Here is a 15,643-nt window from a genome sequence, read left to right as displayed (position 1 = left end):
GAAGGCCATCTTCTCCCTCTGCAGCCTTGGTGAGGACAAGTCCCAACTTGGAGAGTTGCTGGTGTCAGTTGTATTAAACAGTTGTGTAACCAGGTTGACACTGAGGTCTGCAGAGATGTTCTCAGGCAGAGAAGTCATGTAGGAAGAAGGGCTGCTTTGCTTCGAATTTAAAGATATTGACAGCGTCTACTGTTTTGCCTAATTGGCTCTGCTCTTTGGCAGTAAGATCCTTTTTTTTTTTTTATGGAGTGGGTACAGCAGTGGAAGAAATCTTAGTCATTTTTATTTGTTTGTTTGTTTGTTTGATAAATAGCTTGCTTTTTGCCTGTTCAGTGTTTGTACCAGCACATTTTTTGGTCATTTGAATTTTAAAAATTTGGAAGTGGAACAGAGGAAGATGGCTGTTAAATCCAATTTGGGTAGCATTGTCTAGCTTTTGAGAAAACTTGAGTGTTTTTATGGGAATATATGGTTATCAATCCATCTTTTTCTTCACAGACCTGTTTGATAAATGGTGATAATCACACAATAGGAAGTAATTCTTAGAATTTCCAATGCCATATAATTATAAAGAATCTCCCCAGATATGAATTTCTTATGCCTTTCTTTGGAGCAAAGAAAATATTCAGAACAGCTAAAAGTCAGCTATACTGCTTAAATTCTAAAGCCTTCTGTTCAGAAGGCTCTGCCAAAGTGGTGAAAATAAGACTACTTTTATTTTTAGAAGAAAATAACAGGAAAAGGGGACACAGCAGCAGAATGTTAGAAGATGGTTACTAAACCCTCAGGCCAGATGGAGGCATCATTCCCAAGCCACAGTATGTCTTACATCCCAGTGTGCTTTAGTGAGGAGTAGTAACCGCTACCTCTGAAAGAAATGGTGGCTGTTTTAATCATTGCACAGATGGCAAAGCAGAGAATGGGCCTCCACTCCAAGTGATGTTGAAAGGACAAATCATCATAGCCAAATCTATTTGGAAGAAGGTTGTTTTTATTTTGGCCACGCTGCGCAGCCTATGGGAGTTTAGTCCCCAGACCAGGGATCGAATCCGAGGCCCCAGCAGTGAGAGCGCCTAAGCACTGGACCACCAGGGAGTTACTGGAAGAAGCTTTTTAAAAGAGATCATCCCTGCTCCTTCTTACCACCTTTGGTGGGTGAATTTCAGCAAGGAAATTTAGTGCTTTACACTTAGAGTGCAGCAGAACAAACAATTGGATTTCAATTTAAATGAAAAGGGCCCGGTGTGCATTTATTCTGTGCTCAGTTTTACTGCTGTTGTGTTTTGGGAGGAGTCCAGAGAGCGTGAGATGTGGGGCCTTTGCTAAATTCTCATTAGAGAACTTAGTCACTAATTGGAGAGACAGTTAGCACTCTACAGAAGATTAGAGAACAATAACTTGATCTTGAGGAAACTGTCAAGGTAGTTAAGGATTAAATGGTGTGATAGAAGCACTAAGCACTATAGCATTTTGGAGAAAGACTTGATTTACTCTCAAGTACCTTAAGATCGGGAGTCTTGACTGAGGTGCCCCTAACTTCACACTTTTCTACTTCAGTGCTGTATTAACACATTCAACAGGAGGAATAAAAGCAACCTCATTTTACAAGTAGAATAATAGAATTAGTGATATATTATAAAGTTTTTGTTCTTACTGTATCGGGGAAAGTATCTTCCTGTCTCCCATTCTGAAACTGGATTGATAACTGAACTCGGAAATCTCCCCAAACATCAGATGTAGTTTGAATTCGCCACACATTCACATTGTAATTTAAAGAAGGGTGAGAAAGGAACCGGACTCCCGTACCCAAAGCATTCCTGTTAGGTGGGGCCAGACCATAACGTGCCTGTCAGAAGTAGAGTGTGTTTTTATTGATTTTCTGGACTTCTTTGGATAGGGACTTACATGCCTCAAAGAAAGATCCCTTCTGTGATGCCAGGTCAGTGGTTAGTAAATGGAAAATTAGAGCAAATGTAGCTGAAACGAATACTGCTCAAACACATTGCAAAGTACGAGGAACTTGAGTGTTGTTCTGTTACAGCCTCCCCTGAGGACAACATCATTTTATCACCTCTGACTTTTGACTTATAGCTCCATTTCACATCTCCTTTCCAGCTTCTTTCTTTTTCCTGTTCTCCCCAATGGGAGTTGGATGGAGGAACGTTGGGCTAACTTGGAGAGGCCAGACTTGGTCATGTTGGGGGAAACTTAGATGTGCAGCCTTCCACACTGGGTCTGTGATTGTACATAGCTGCTACCAGGGCCTGAAGCACAACTGCAAAGAAGATAGTTTGGCTTTGCCCTCCTTGTCTTGCTTCTGAGATGTATGTTGGGACGGGGAGCAGACAACCTCCAGCTGCCTAGACTCCCTTCTGTCCAGAACTCCCCCATCTTCATAAAAATCCTTTGCTTAGAGGCTTTAGATAGCACTCAATTGACTAACTAAAGTGAATAGAATGTGTTAGGAATGCATCTCTAACTGCTGGAATGTCTGGGGAGATAGGTTCAAGCAGAGAGGCCTTCTAGTTCTTGCTAGTTCTAGCTCTCTGCTTCTCACAGAGTGGTCCGGTGGTGGACAGTATTGGCATCACCTGGGAGCTTGTTAGAAATGCAAATTTTCAGGTACCACGTCCGACCGACACTACTAGACTCTGCAGGGTGGAGCCCCAAGTCTGTATTTTAACAGGCTCTTCAGGTGATCCTTATGCACACTGCCTTTGCTCTAGCTGACACTCTTCTCAGTCTCCTTCTGCTTAAACCCTCCTGCTTACTGATCTGCTACAGGGAGTAGCTATCCTATGGACTGTAAGCTCCCTGAAGGCAGTGATCACATCCGCATTATTCTCGGCTATTATCTTCATCACAGAGCCAGGCACATCGAATAACTGAGTGATTAGGATAAGCATTTTAGCCAAGTGAAGATGCCATACTGCCTCCTTACAAAGTTGAAGGAGTTACTGCTGTGTCACCTAGTCTCTTTTGGCCCTGAGGCAGTGCCACACGTGACCGTGGACCTGAGCACTACTAGCTGCTTACTGTGTGGTCACTGTGTGGCCAGGAGGACCCTCCATAGGTGGGTCTATTACTCTCATAAACATATGAAGAAGCTTTAAAATGAAGTCCTTGGGCAAGAAAGGGATCTCAGACCCACTGTTAAGTGATGATTGTGTGTTAAAACAGCCTGTGTGGACTTCCCTGGTGGCGCAGTGGTTAAGAATCCTCCTGCCAATGCAGGGCACACGGGTTCAAGCTCTGGTTGGGGAAGATCCCACATGCCATGGAGCAACTAAGCCCGTGTGCCACAACTACTGAGCCTGTGCTCTAGAGCCTGCGAGCCACAACTACTGAGCCCTTGTGCCACAACTACTGAAGCCCGTGTGCCTTGAGCTCATGCTCCACAACAAGAGAAGCCACTGCAATGAGAAGCCTGCGCACCGCAGCGAAGAGTAGCCCCCGCTTGCTGCAACTAGAGAAAGCCCACGTGCAGCAATGAAGACCCAATGCAGCCAGACATGAATAAATTAAAAAAAAAAGCATCAAAACTAAAAAAAAAGAAAAACAGCCCTTGAATCCTGTTCTACCAAACATAAGGACCTAGAAGTAATTCCTAGGTAGTGTTCAAGAAATGCCAGTAATCAATCCTTGGAGATTTTTCAGATACACTTGGCTTGAACCAATTTCTAGATCCCAAAGCAGAGTCGTACATTTTATGGCTAAAGCATACAGCAAATGGCTCTTGGCTAGATTTAGAACACTTCCTTTACCACGCTCTGTTCCTGACCCAGTTTGAGTCTCCATATGACACTTTGCTTCCTCCAGAAGGAAACTTTGAGGAATTTTTGCACCTCTTTTGCACTTGCTTCTGCTTACTAGATCTCATTTGGGTTCTTCAGACTGATAAAAGGCACTGCCACAGGAAAAATTTTCTTATCTACCAGTAGTACTTCCAAGAAGGTCCTTATTCTCGAACTTTCAGGAAGCACCTGTGATTAATGTTTCAGCAAAGTTCAGCTTCCTGAACATTGAATGATACTTGAAAATCTCTGTGGCTTATAGTACTTCTGAAATAGCATTTTAAATTACATTAACTAGTCCATTTAACAGAGGTGGTTATGACTTACTTGAATATTTAGCTTGGGACTTCCCTGGTGGCGCAGTGGTTGGGAATCCGCCTGCCAATGCAGGGGACATGGGTTCGAGCCCTGGTCCGGGAGGATCCCACATGCCGCGGAGCGACTAAGCCCGTGCGCCACAACTACTGAGCCCGCGTGCCGCAACTGCTGAAGCCTGCGCGCCTAGACCCTGTGCTCTGCAACGGGAGAGGCCACCGCAATGAGAAGCCCGTGCACCATAACGAAGACCCAATGCAGCAAAAAATAAATAAATTTATTAAAAAAAATACTTAGCTTGAGGGGAGGACAAAGAGCATTTTAAACTGAGGTTCCACTGCTTAGATAGTTGGGTGAAGTTGGTGAACTGCAGCTTGGGGGAGACAAAAATGTCCTCAATTAGGGAATAGACTCCAAGGCAGCCTTGGGCTTATCCCTGTAGTACCTTAAACTGACCTTTTTCCTTTTTAGTACAAATGCTCTCCTGATTCCAAGGCCTGTGCCATTCCTCCTTTGCCTGCCTAGTCCTCATCACTGGAGTCAAAAGGCACCTTGGAAACTCTAGTTTGGTCCCCTTCCCTATTTGGGAATCTCTTCTCCAGTGTTTCTGACATGCTTGGACCCAGACTGCTCTGAGTGACCACTTGCTGCTGTAGAGACAGCTGCTGAAGGAAGGGGTTCTTTTAGCCACTGGAATCGCAGCCTTAGTCTCATGCATTTCCTTCCTGTCGGCCAGGATGCCCTGCCACAGCTGCTCTGTCTCTTCTTGTCGAAGGACTGTTCCTCTCTCCAGTCGAGCAGGTCTAGTTGGAAACCAGGCAGCTCTCACTACATTCTGTGCCATCTCACTTCTGGGATGGGGAGCTATTTGAAGGACCCATAGCAAGGAGGGGATGTGACGATGAATACTGATGCCCCAGAAACTATGGTTGGCCTGGGGATAGTCACATACTGACTTAGTAATTCACCTTCTAGATAGCAGCTGCTACTACTGTGTCCATAGCATGTCTGGCTCGATCACTTTATCGGAAGGCTACCCCAAACTTAACCCACAAACGAGGTACCCTGTTGAATTTGGGCACTGTTGATAAGGTACAGCATGTAGTAGTTGGAGTACTTTAGTGTCCATAGCAGGAGGCAGAGGTAGAAAAAATCCAGGTGCAGAGAGGCAGAAGGATGGTTGAGGTGTGTATGAAATCCGTGCATGTTCAGTGGCCCTGGCTGTGGCTAGATGCTGGACTAGGTATTCTCTGTCCCTTCCTTATAGATTCTCTCATGCTTTGTTGTGAACTAGAATGCATTGGAGAGCCTTTGATGGAAATTCCTACCATCAAGGGCCCTGACATTTTAACTCACACTAGCTAGGACTGTTAGAAGGAGAAGGCCTTTTTGGACTAAGCTTCACATTGATCCACCTTCCGATCACACACAAGTTGCCACCCTCTGGTGGGTAACTGCCCAGTAATGGCAGCTCCTTCTTTTACAGAAAGGCGAGAGGACCTTCGTGGAGGATTTATGCTTTGTTTTTTGGATGATGGAGCAGGAATGGATCCAAGTAAGTGTTGGGCTGATTGCTTCTTTTGGGGAGGATGTAACCATTTTTACAAAATGCTTATTGTGTTAACTTGTTTTTCTGTTGCCTCACTCTTGTGACTAGAGGGAGAGGGAGGTCTCTTGCAACATCTTAGGCTTAATTCCACTCACGGATTTGCTGGGTTTTGTTCTATCATGGGAGATAGGATCTGAATGGTAGCCTGAAGTCTGTCAGATTACCTGTCTCTTGACATTGTATTTATCAGCTTGTGTAATATCCTGGAGCTGGAACTGTGGTGGCCTCCCCCAGCCTTATTACCACGTTCTGGTAACAGAACAAGGGCCTAGTGATGGCGGTACTGACAGGCCAGTCAGAGGTTTCCTCCATTTGCCTCATGGTTGTGAATTTCCTTGGACAGAGGTTTTCAGTAGACAGACATCCCTGCTTGGATTTAACAAGGCTCAGACCTTTGATTTTTGAGAGTCTGGGAAAGAAAAGCAAACTTTTCACTTTCTCTTGTGTCCGCCACTTCAGGTGATGCTGCCAGCGTGATCCAGTTTGGGAAGTCAGCCAAGCGAACGCCTGAGTCCACCCAGATTGGGCAGTACGGGAATGGGTTAAAATCGTAAGTATACTAGAAGCCTGTCCCAGGACTCGAAACAAAATCGAGCAATGCCCTCCTGCTTCTGTCCAATGGAAATGTTCCTCGTCCTTGTCCCTCCATCACTGTAATTCTGGAACAGGAGGAGAGTCGGGAAGGAGTTGTGGTTTGGGGACTTAGCAGCTGATGTCCAGCCTACGTCACAGATCAAAGAGTATGAACATCCAAAATCATTGAGGTGGGAGAAGCTGTAGGTTTTTCTTGGCACTGTGCTCTGGAACAGCACCCCTCCTTCTACTGAAAACTCTTATTTTTACTCTGTGGTTGAAGATGCAAGTGGCTGTTTTGTGGGCTTGGGTTGCTTATGAGATGGTGAGGGGGTCACACCGTGGTGCAGCATGTCCCCTGAGCACCTGTCATGCTTTGTGCCAGGCACTGGGGATCCAGGGTGAGTGAGTGAGAGACCCGAAACCCACCCCCCTACACACACCACCAAAGGACCTGGTTGCTACTCACATGTCCTGCCAGGCCCTGTAGCAGGGACCTACCTAATGTCTCCCCATCCCTTGGGACTTCTTTCTCAGCCCTTGGTTCCCACTTGTTTGGCATTTGGAATGTGGTGTTCTTGTTTTGAGTGAAGCCCCAAGAGAAAGATTTCTATTTCTGAAATGCTCACTTCCAGCTGGACATACCTTTGGATGGAATAAGATTTAATGGGATTGGAGTTTGTACAAATGGAATTCTGAGTCACGTTTCTAGTCTTGCTGTAGAAATGTGTTGTTTTATTTGAGGGTGGTGTTTGGTTGGGCAGCAGCATCAGTTGTCCCTCCATGCAACCGGCTTGGGTGTATGGGGAAGAGAGAGAGTGCTTCCCATGATGGCAAGGACCTGGTACCTGGATCTCCCACTTGTCTCTCAATACAAGCACTTACCATGTGCTGGGCACTGTGCTAAAAACTTTACTTGGATGATTTCGTTTAATCCTCACCATAGCCCTGTGAGGTATAGGTACTATGATTCTCATCTTCAAATGAGAAAATTGAGGTTTATAGGGGTGATGTGACTTGCCCAAAGGTGTGAAAATGCCCAAGTGTAGAGCTGAGATATGCACCACGTCTTTCTGACTGCAAGGCCGGAGCTGCTGTCCATCTCACTTCAGTCAAACCAAAGTTCAAATCTGACATCAGCCGCTTAATTGCTTCTGTGAGCCTCAGCCTCCTCCTTTGTAAATTGAGATTATAACACATATGAGTAGGTTAAGAATTAAATGCTATCATTACTGTGAGAGCCCTAGCCTAGTTTCTCCCTTCTTACTTTCTCTCTCCTTTGATCTTTCCATGGTAGATTTTTGGCTTGATTTGGTGGGCCTGGGGTAGGGCCCAGGTGATTCTGGTGTGGTGATCTAAGTTTCCAACAACTGAGGTCTCCTAGAGTCAGTTGTAAGAAACCCTGACTTCCCTTCTGGATTATAGATAAAACCCCCTCCTGGTTTTATCAGCTCTGTGACTTCAGACAAGCCGTTTCAGCACCTCTGAGTATCTGTTTCCTACTGTAGAAAATGGGCATCTAAACGTTGACATTCGTCCTTACTGAGGAAGTTTCAGGAGCAAATGAAATGTGATTCTGGAAGTGCTTAGAAGACCAGGAAGGAAAGCATACCGAAGTTGAGAGTGTTGTCATCAGCGTATTTTGAGAAGGCGCCATTGAGATGGAGCCATCTAGTGTTCAGAGTGAATTCATTTTGAAACCAGTGTAGAAGTTGAAAGAGTTTCAGGAGGAAGTGATTTGTGGTGAGAATAGGGCTGTGAAGCAGAGAAGCCAGCAGAGAAGTGGCGTTTCTGGGTTGTTGCTATTTACCCTCCAAGGTCAGGATTAAAGACAGGGAAGAGGCATAAAGTGAGAGGTTTTGCCAAATTAGGGTAAGAGCAAGCTTTGGCAGAAGGCAAGCTAATGTGCCTTGTTTTGCCACCGGGAAGTTTCAGGGAGGCAGGAGGAGGACTGTGAGATTGTCTGGGGAGGGAGCATTGCCAGCACCTCGGGAACTGGAGGAGGAGAAAAACAACTTGGCAGCCACCAGGGCGTCTCTGGATAGTGTCCTGGAGTTTCCTGAACATTCGGAGAAATGGGGCATGGCATTCATTTGCATACTTGGCACACTGGCCCAGTTTGTATTTGTATTTACATAGAAGGGAGTAATAAGGCTTCCCATCGCTGTCACCTCCCTGGGGTATTAGGAGGACTAATGAGGTAATAGCCATAAAGCCAGAAGCTGCTCAGAAGACAGGTCAGTGGGTCCTGCTCCCACTGGTGCTTCACGCTTTTGCCCTGTTCAGTGTTTCCTGGAAAGGCCTGTCCTTGCCTGCTCCTCAGAAGGATTAACTCAGCCACATAGATGAAGGAGCAGTTGATTCCGTTCAGACTTTTGCCTTGTGGAAGTCAGCCTGGAGGCACAGAAACCAGTTGCTTCCTAAAGCAGGGACCTGTGGCTTAATGAGTTGAGGTGACAAAACAATTCAAGACACAAGATGGTTGTGGTTACAGGACATGAGCCAATTATAGGCCTCCTTGGAACTGTGTTCAACAGCGATACTTTGGTTAGCCCTGTGTTTGGCTGAGCCTTGGGGTCATCCTGGTTTTTTGAGGACTTGTAAGCATAGGCAGTGGGCTGTTCCCTTGATGGTGCTGCCGTTTGATGAGTGGATGGGAGGGGAGTTTGTGTCAGTGAAGGAAGGACAGGGTGAGACCTGGATGTGCTCAGTGTGGAAGATGATGTGTGTGTTGGAGGTGTTACTGGAGTGAAACCTGGTGGCTCACAGTCAGGCCACAGCAGCCCTGTGTGGCTGGGAAGAAACCAGAGCACAGGCAGCGACAAGCTGGGGTGAGACTCCCCCGGGGCTGATGCTTGGTGGTGAGAGAACCCTGCGTGCTGGGTAAATGTGGTCGAGAAGGTGATGAGGAGAAACTGAGGCCCACAGAAGAGCAGGAGGAGGAGTGTCGGGAGGTGGGGGGCGGGGAGGAGAGGGAGCGAGGGCTGTGGAGCTCAGCTCAGGGTCCTGGGTCCCAGGGAGGCCTTTAGGGGAGCCCTCCAAAGGCAGTTTCATCACGTCCGGAGGGGGATTTGCTCCTTCCTCAGATGAGCTTTTGAATCCCTAGGAGAATAACCCACTTCTGCTTCCCTTTCAGGGGCTCGATGCGCATTGGGAAGGATTTTATCCTCTTCACCAAGAAGGAAGAGACCATGACCTGTCTCTTCCTGTCACGTACCTTTCACGAGGAGGAAGGCATTGATGAAGTAGGTCCCATCCTCGTTCTCCCAGTCACCATTCCACTTCCTAGTTCTGCCCAGGCTGTTTTTGTAGGTCATTTGCATGCTGGGCTTATTGGCATTGCAGGATTGCAGCCACATCCCTTGTTATGGGATTAGCTGGTTGGTTGGATGAACTGGTTGAGGGGTTAAGGCAGGTGTCTTAATGTGAGAGGAAGTAAAATCTCACAGCTTCAGAGAAGAGTTGTCCCTGAGAATGAGGCCATCAAGTGTCAGGAACCAAGAGGTGGATTTGTAGGTCTCCTAGATCTGCAGCTTGAATTCAGTCCTGGGGTGGGGGATGTCACTGGGGAGAGCTGTTTTATCAGGGGGAGTATTTGGGGCTTCCCTGACTATGGGTGGAGACCACAGCTGGTGATGATAATAGGAATAGCACTGTCTTTCCCACATGATGGTGATATTGTGGAATGTGCTGTGAGTGCATTTTCCTTTTGAGAAAATGTGTTGCTCTAACCATTTATATCAGAAGCTACAAGTCTGATACCTGCAGGGCCTGGGCAGGTAGTGAACCAGGCGAACACATGGAAAACCATTTAAGTTTTTCAGTAAGTGGCAGCTGACACACAGCCTCAGCTGATTATTGTTATGCTGGAAGGAAGGCCTAATGACTAGAATATTCTGATTTTGAAACCTTTTGGTAATTAACTGTGTAAGTTAAACACATGCACAGCTGATTCTCTTTGGGCCTGGTGGCTCATATCTGCAGAGCTGGTTTGATGAGGTCTGCGCCTGCTCATGGGAGGATCAGGGAAGGCCTTGGCCTGCCTAGCCTCAGACTGGACTCTTAACTCCTTTCCTGTGTGAGAAATGGAGGCCAGAGCTTGAGAGGGGGCCAAGAGGGTCTGCAGAAAGAAATCCACTCCTGTCACTTAAACAGGTGAAATGCGGTCAGTGTCAATCTAACTCATCTGTGTTGGTTGGCTGTGAGTAAATTGGTACTGGCCTTGTTTAGATGTGAGCCTAAATCATAGCAAATCAGTTCATGCTGGGAACGAAAGGCTCTTTTTCTGTCGTCTTTACTTTGTAAGGCACTGGGTTTGTTTGCCTTTTTGGTGAGTGAGAGAAGTGCTGTAGCTGGCAAGCACTCCCGGGAAAGGTGGGGCAGGAGGATTTGGCCCTGGCTGGGCTTTTCAGGACTGCTTCCTGGTGGACTGAGGGTGGTGCGAGCAGGGGCTGCGCTTCAATAGAAACGGTCTGTTCCTGGCCTGAGAGCTGGTGGGGGCTGTGGGAAGGGCAGAGGGGCCACCTGACGAGAGGTGGTGGCCTCTGGAGAGCAGAGAGGGCAGGTCGGGCCTGACCTCTGGGCTTTGGGGAGTGTGTGGGACTTAATTAAAAGCAGCCATGAAAGGGAATCTAAGCAATGTATTAGATCCTCTTTGAAAAGATCAGTTTGGTTATTGTGTGGTGGCTGGATTGGGGTGTTGGTGTCAGAGGCCCTGGCTGTCTATAGGACTCCAGCAGGGAGGTGAGAGAAATAGGAGTGGCCGCGGGTGTTTAATCAGTTGGAAAGGGGAAATGGGAAGGGGTGGTTGTAGATGGCTGAGGTCCTGGTGTGGCACTTGCGGGTGGGCTGTCTGGAGCTAGGGAAGGATGGAAGAGGGGCAGTTTGGAGGGGAAGCGTGTACGTTTTGTCCTAGACATGCAAAGTTAAGTCTGGGTCTGGAGCTGGGGGGAGGCTTAGACTCCCAGGAATCTTCATAGTGAATGGGCTCACCTAAAAGAGCGTATGGAGAAGAGGGCCTGGGGTCTTAGGCACGCCCGCCCGCATGTAAAGGCCAGGGAGAAGGGGAAAGCAGCAAAGGAGGCAGGAGCGGCCAGAGGGGTAGGAGGAAAGCCAGGGGAGTGGTGACCCTGAAAGCAAAGGAGGAATATTCTGATGGTGGGTGGGTGTCAAATGAGGTGAGTGCCCAGAGGTTAAAGTAATGCCGTTGTCACCTGGGACTGCTGTGAAGATTGGGAGGTGTGAAAGAGGTACCAATTCACAGAACACAAATGGAACTCAATTCCCCTGGTGAAAAAGCTATAGGTTGAAATGTTTTCCTTACTTGGTGCTAGAAGGTCACTGTTTTGGATTGTACTCTAGTATGAACTCAGCCAAGATTTCAAAATAAGATCACTTTTAGCCAGGTGGGAATGTGTCCAGACCAGCCTCAGGGCTGAATACTATAGCTTCTTAGAAACCAGTAAAGTGCCTCAGAACTCGTAACAGTTTATCACCACAGAGCTTGTTAAAATACAGAATCCCCTTTTCCGCAGGGTGGGCCATCCGTTTTGAACCTCTGAGGTGCCTGGAGTGGTTTGCTCTGCAGAGGGAATCCCAGGCTACAGGGCTCCCCGGCACCTGGGAGAGGGGTGGGGGGAGGGAGAGATGCACACTGATGCCTCTGGGGAAGTGGCGTTTTAGTAGGGTTTTTGAAGAATGAGTGGGATTTTTCTCCTAGCTTTATTGAGGTATAATTGACAAGGGTAGAATTTTCTAGAAGATTACGTAGATGTAAGATTAAATTTTATACATATGGAAGAGTGTATTAAAACCTATATATATGTATAACTGAATCACTTTGCTGTACAGCAGAAATTAACATTGTAAATCAACTAGGCTTCAATAAAATTAAAAAAAATAACCTACCTACAGTTGAGAGTAATTATAAAGCAAATACCCACGTAGCCACCACCATAGACTGATGCTAGAAGTCCCCATGTGCCCCTCACCAACCATATTCCTTATCGCACCTCTTAAGGAGCTGCCTTGGTGATCAGTCATTTTCTTGTTTTTCTTTATAATTTTGTCACCTGTGTATGCATTCTTGAATAATAGGTTTTTTTGCCTATTTATGAATTTTATATAAATGGACTCATACTGTAGTGTTTTGTTTTTAGATTTTATTTCTCCTAGGATATATACCTGGGAGTAGAATTGCTGAGTTATAAGTTATGTTTGTGTGTGTCTTTAGATTCACTAGATTATCGCAAATATGTTTTGCTTAGTAGAAATAATAGACTTATTACCAAATAGGGAAAATGACCAGGGATATCCCAAGCAGGGAACTGCTCATGCAGAGACCCCCAGGCCATAAGCCAGCATACCCCAGAGGACCTAGCAGTGTGAGGCAGAGTCTTGGGGAGGGGCAGAAGCTAGAACCACTGGTACCAGGCTGGGGGGCTTGGGCCTCACCTTGGGGCAGTGTGGAGCTACTGTAGGGAGGGACAAGATGGATGCACATTTGCGGGGGGAAGGCTGTTCCGGGGCTTCCTTCAAGCGTCTGCTTGTGCTTCCTCCAAAGGTGATAGTCCCATTGCCCACCTGGAATGCTCGGACCCGGGAACCTGTCACAGACAATGTGGAGAAGTTTGCCATCGAGACGGAGCTCATTTATAAGTATTCTCCCTTCCGCAATGAAGAGGAAGTGATGACTCAGTTCATGAAGATTCCTGGGGACAGTGGTAAGTAGGCCTGCGGCCTCTAGCATCGGGGAGCTCCAGAGCCAGGAGCAGTATGGGGATTGGTTGGGGGTGCCTGGTAGAACCACAGGATTTCTATTCCCTAGGAACGCTGGTGATCATCTTCAATCTCAAACTCATGGATAACGGAGAGCCAGAGCTGGACATAATCTCAAGTCCAAGAGATATCCAGATGGCAGAGACTTCCCCGGAGGGCACGTGAGTGTGGCTGGGTAGGGAGGAAAAGGGAGGTGACTTGAGGGAGAGAGGGGTGAGCTTGTTCCCTGAATTCCCCAGTTTTAGAGTTGGTAAAGCTGAGAACTCAATGTCTTCCTGCCACAAGGCAGAAGGGATGAATTGAAGGACAGCAGGTCCTCAGCTAATCCAGATCCTTGCCCCAGCTCCTTAACTTGAATGAGGAAGAGACCGAGAACTAGAGAGGGGAGAGGAATTGCCAGGTCCGTGCTGGGGTGATGGGGCCAGTTTAGGTGTCTGTGCCAGGGACATGAGAGGAGGTGGGATGTGGTGCCCACACAGAGGAAGCACCCCTCAGGGCAGCAAGAGAAGCTGAGATGGGAGGTGGAAAGGTGGAGAGCCTGCAGAGAGGCTGTCCGCCCAGGCCTTCAGTTGGGCTGGTGGTGGGAGGGTGACAGCACCCTCCATTCCGCCGCCTCCAGGAAGCCAGAGCGCCGCTCCTTCCGCGCCTATGCTGCTGTGCTCTACATTGATCCCCGGATGCGGATCTTCATCCACGGGCACAAGGTGCAGACCAAGAGGCTCTCCTGCTGCCTCTACAAGCCCAGGTAGGGGCCTGCCCACCCTGGCCTGCTGTTTCCTTTGGGCCAAGGATGGCGCCTGGCCACGTGTCTCTGGGGCATCTTTGGAGTGATGGTGGATGAGCGGCTCTGACAGTGTTGACTGCGTTTGGGTCTTTAAGCTGCTTGTGATTAACTGCAGACAAACTACTGGGTCCTGAGGGAGGGGCAGAGGTGGCTGGTGAGGCTCGTAGAGTGTGCCTTCTGTGAGGTGGAGGGTGCTCAGCCTGACACGGTGAGCTGTCTGAGCCTCTTGGTTGCAGGGCTGATGGCCCTTTAGACAGTACACAGGGAAGCAGAGGCCCTGCTGGTTGCTGGGGTTGGTTTCTGCTGTGGGATTAATGACACACTCGGAGAGTAGTGAGGTTGCTTTTCAAAGATGGAGCAGGATGGCAAGGGGCAGGTGGAGTAGGGAATTGAGTCTTTTTGCTAAAATAAGCTTGGCTTTGACTCATCAGGGGGCCAAGATAGTTGCTGCCCTGCACCTCTGGTGCTCAGGCCCTCTGGTTACTCGCCCCCCCGTCTCCCCAGGATGTACAAGTACACGTCAAGCCGGTTCAAGACCCGCGCAGAGCAGGAGGTGAAGAAAGCTGAACACGTGGCACGGATTGGTAATGACCCCCTGGGCAGGAGGGTCGTCTGGGGGACGTTGCTTGTGGCAAAAGCAGGATCCAGACAAAAGCTCCATGCAACACCCAGGGGTGGGCTTTCCTGAACCACTCGTCCAGTTTCTCTCCCACCTCTCCCTCAGCAGTTTTTCTTTCCAGGCTACTCCTTCAGCCATTTATAGGCTGTTATCTAAAGCTTGCCTGCCCAGAGTGAAGAGTCCCATACTGTCCTCTGTCACAAATACTTGTGAAATTGGTTTTCTTGACTCCAGGGCAAAAATCTCAAGGTCTCTCTTGCTGACAAAGCTTCTTGGCTGCTCAAGGAGAGTGGTTGGCTGAGGACTGTTGGTAACTTCCAGCTCCTGCTGAGGGTTAAACTCTGGTTACCTTGGGCAGTGCTTGACCTGTTCTGATTCATTTGTAAAGTTGGAAAAGGTGTCTTTTTCTTGGGGGCCTCCTTGACTTTCCAAGCAAGGAGGCTGCTCTCCCAGCTCACCTGTTCCCTGACAGTGTACGAACGTCTCATACGGCAGGGACTGCACTATGGGGTCCAGGAGGGATAGCTAAGAGATTTGATCTTTTGAATTCTTATCATGGTTTCTTCTGGGTTTCAGCTGAAGAGAAGGCAAGGGAGGCGGAGAGCAAAGCTCGGACATTAGAAGTGCGCCTGGGCGGAGACCTCACGCGGGACTCTAGGGTGAGGCCCCAGACCCAGCAGCTCTTCTCCAGCGTTGCTGCCCTTAGGATCCCAGAGCTGGCCTGGCTCTGTCTCCCGCCAGTCATGAACCCCTTGCCCTAGAGCTGCAAAATGGGATGTTATGATGTTTCCATAGTCACTATTGAACACGCTGTATGGCAGGATCTTGGCAACCATGTAAGGTGGACACTGTTAGTATCCTCAGTTTATAGAAAGAAATGGAAGAGGGTCACTTGCCGCAGGTCACACACAGCAGTAAGGGTCAGAGCAGTTCTCCACCCCTCCCCTGTGACACACACCTCTGCAGACTGTTGTTTCGGTTGGGGGTGTTTCTTCCTCTGTGTCAGCAAGTCTGGTCAAGTGAAGCACAGCTTTTGTGTTTGTCCTTAGTGAGGGCCCTTTTCTGTGGAAAGGAAGTAAATTTCCAGGTCTGTTTTTGCGTCCATGTGATTTAAAGTGAGAAGTTTCAGATGTGTTGTTAATGATGTTACCGGCTGTGGCCCAGAGCACTTC

The 15,643-nt window shown here is 48.0% G+C and overlaps 1 protein-coding gene across 3 annotated transcripts in view; it reads left to right on the top strand.

Moving 5' to 3' along the window:
* MORC2 (MORC family CW-type zinc finger 2) overlaps positions 1–15,643 on the top strand; it is a 41,435-nt gene that overhangs the window by 13,128 nt on the left and 12,664 nt on the right. For all 3 annotated transcript variants that reach the window (XM_082641522.1, XM_082641524.1, XM_082641523.1), the window contains exons 4-11: positions 5,596–5,664; positions 6,178–6,268; positions 9,428–9,536; positions 12,854–13,013; positions 13,118–13,229; positions 13,688–13,813; positions 14,357–14,436; positions 15,048–15,130. In XM_082641522.1, coding sequence (XP_082497648.1) covers positions 5,596–5,664; positions 6,178–6,268; positions 9,428–9,536; positions 12,854–13,013; positions 13,118–13,229; positions 13,688–13,813; positions 14,357–14,436; positions 15,048–15,130 — 830 coding nt within the window. The remainder of the gene's footprint in view (positions 1–5,595; positions 5,665–6,177; positions 6,269–9,427; positions 9,537–12,853; positions 13,014–13,117; positions 13,230–13,687; positions 13,814–14,356; positions 14,437–15,047; positions 15,131–15,643) is intronic.

Source organism: Mesoplodon mirus (assembly GCF_964341445.2).
Source record: "Mesoplodon mirus genome assembly, chromosome: 13".
NCBI classification, from domain to species: Eukaryota; Metazoa; Chordata; class Mammalia; order Artiodactyla; family Ziphiidae; genus Mesoplodon; species Mesoplodon mirus.
Note: the sequence above shows the minus strand (reverse complement) of the source record. Positions and strands in the feature narration are given on the sequence as shown.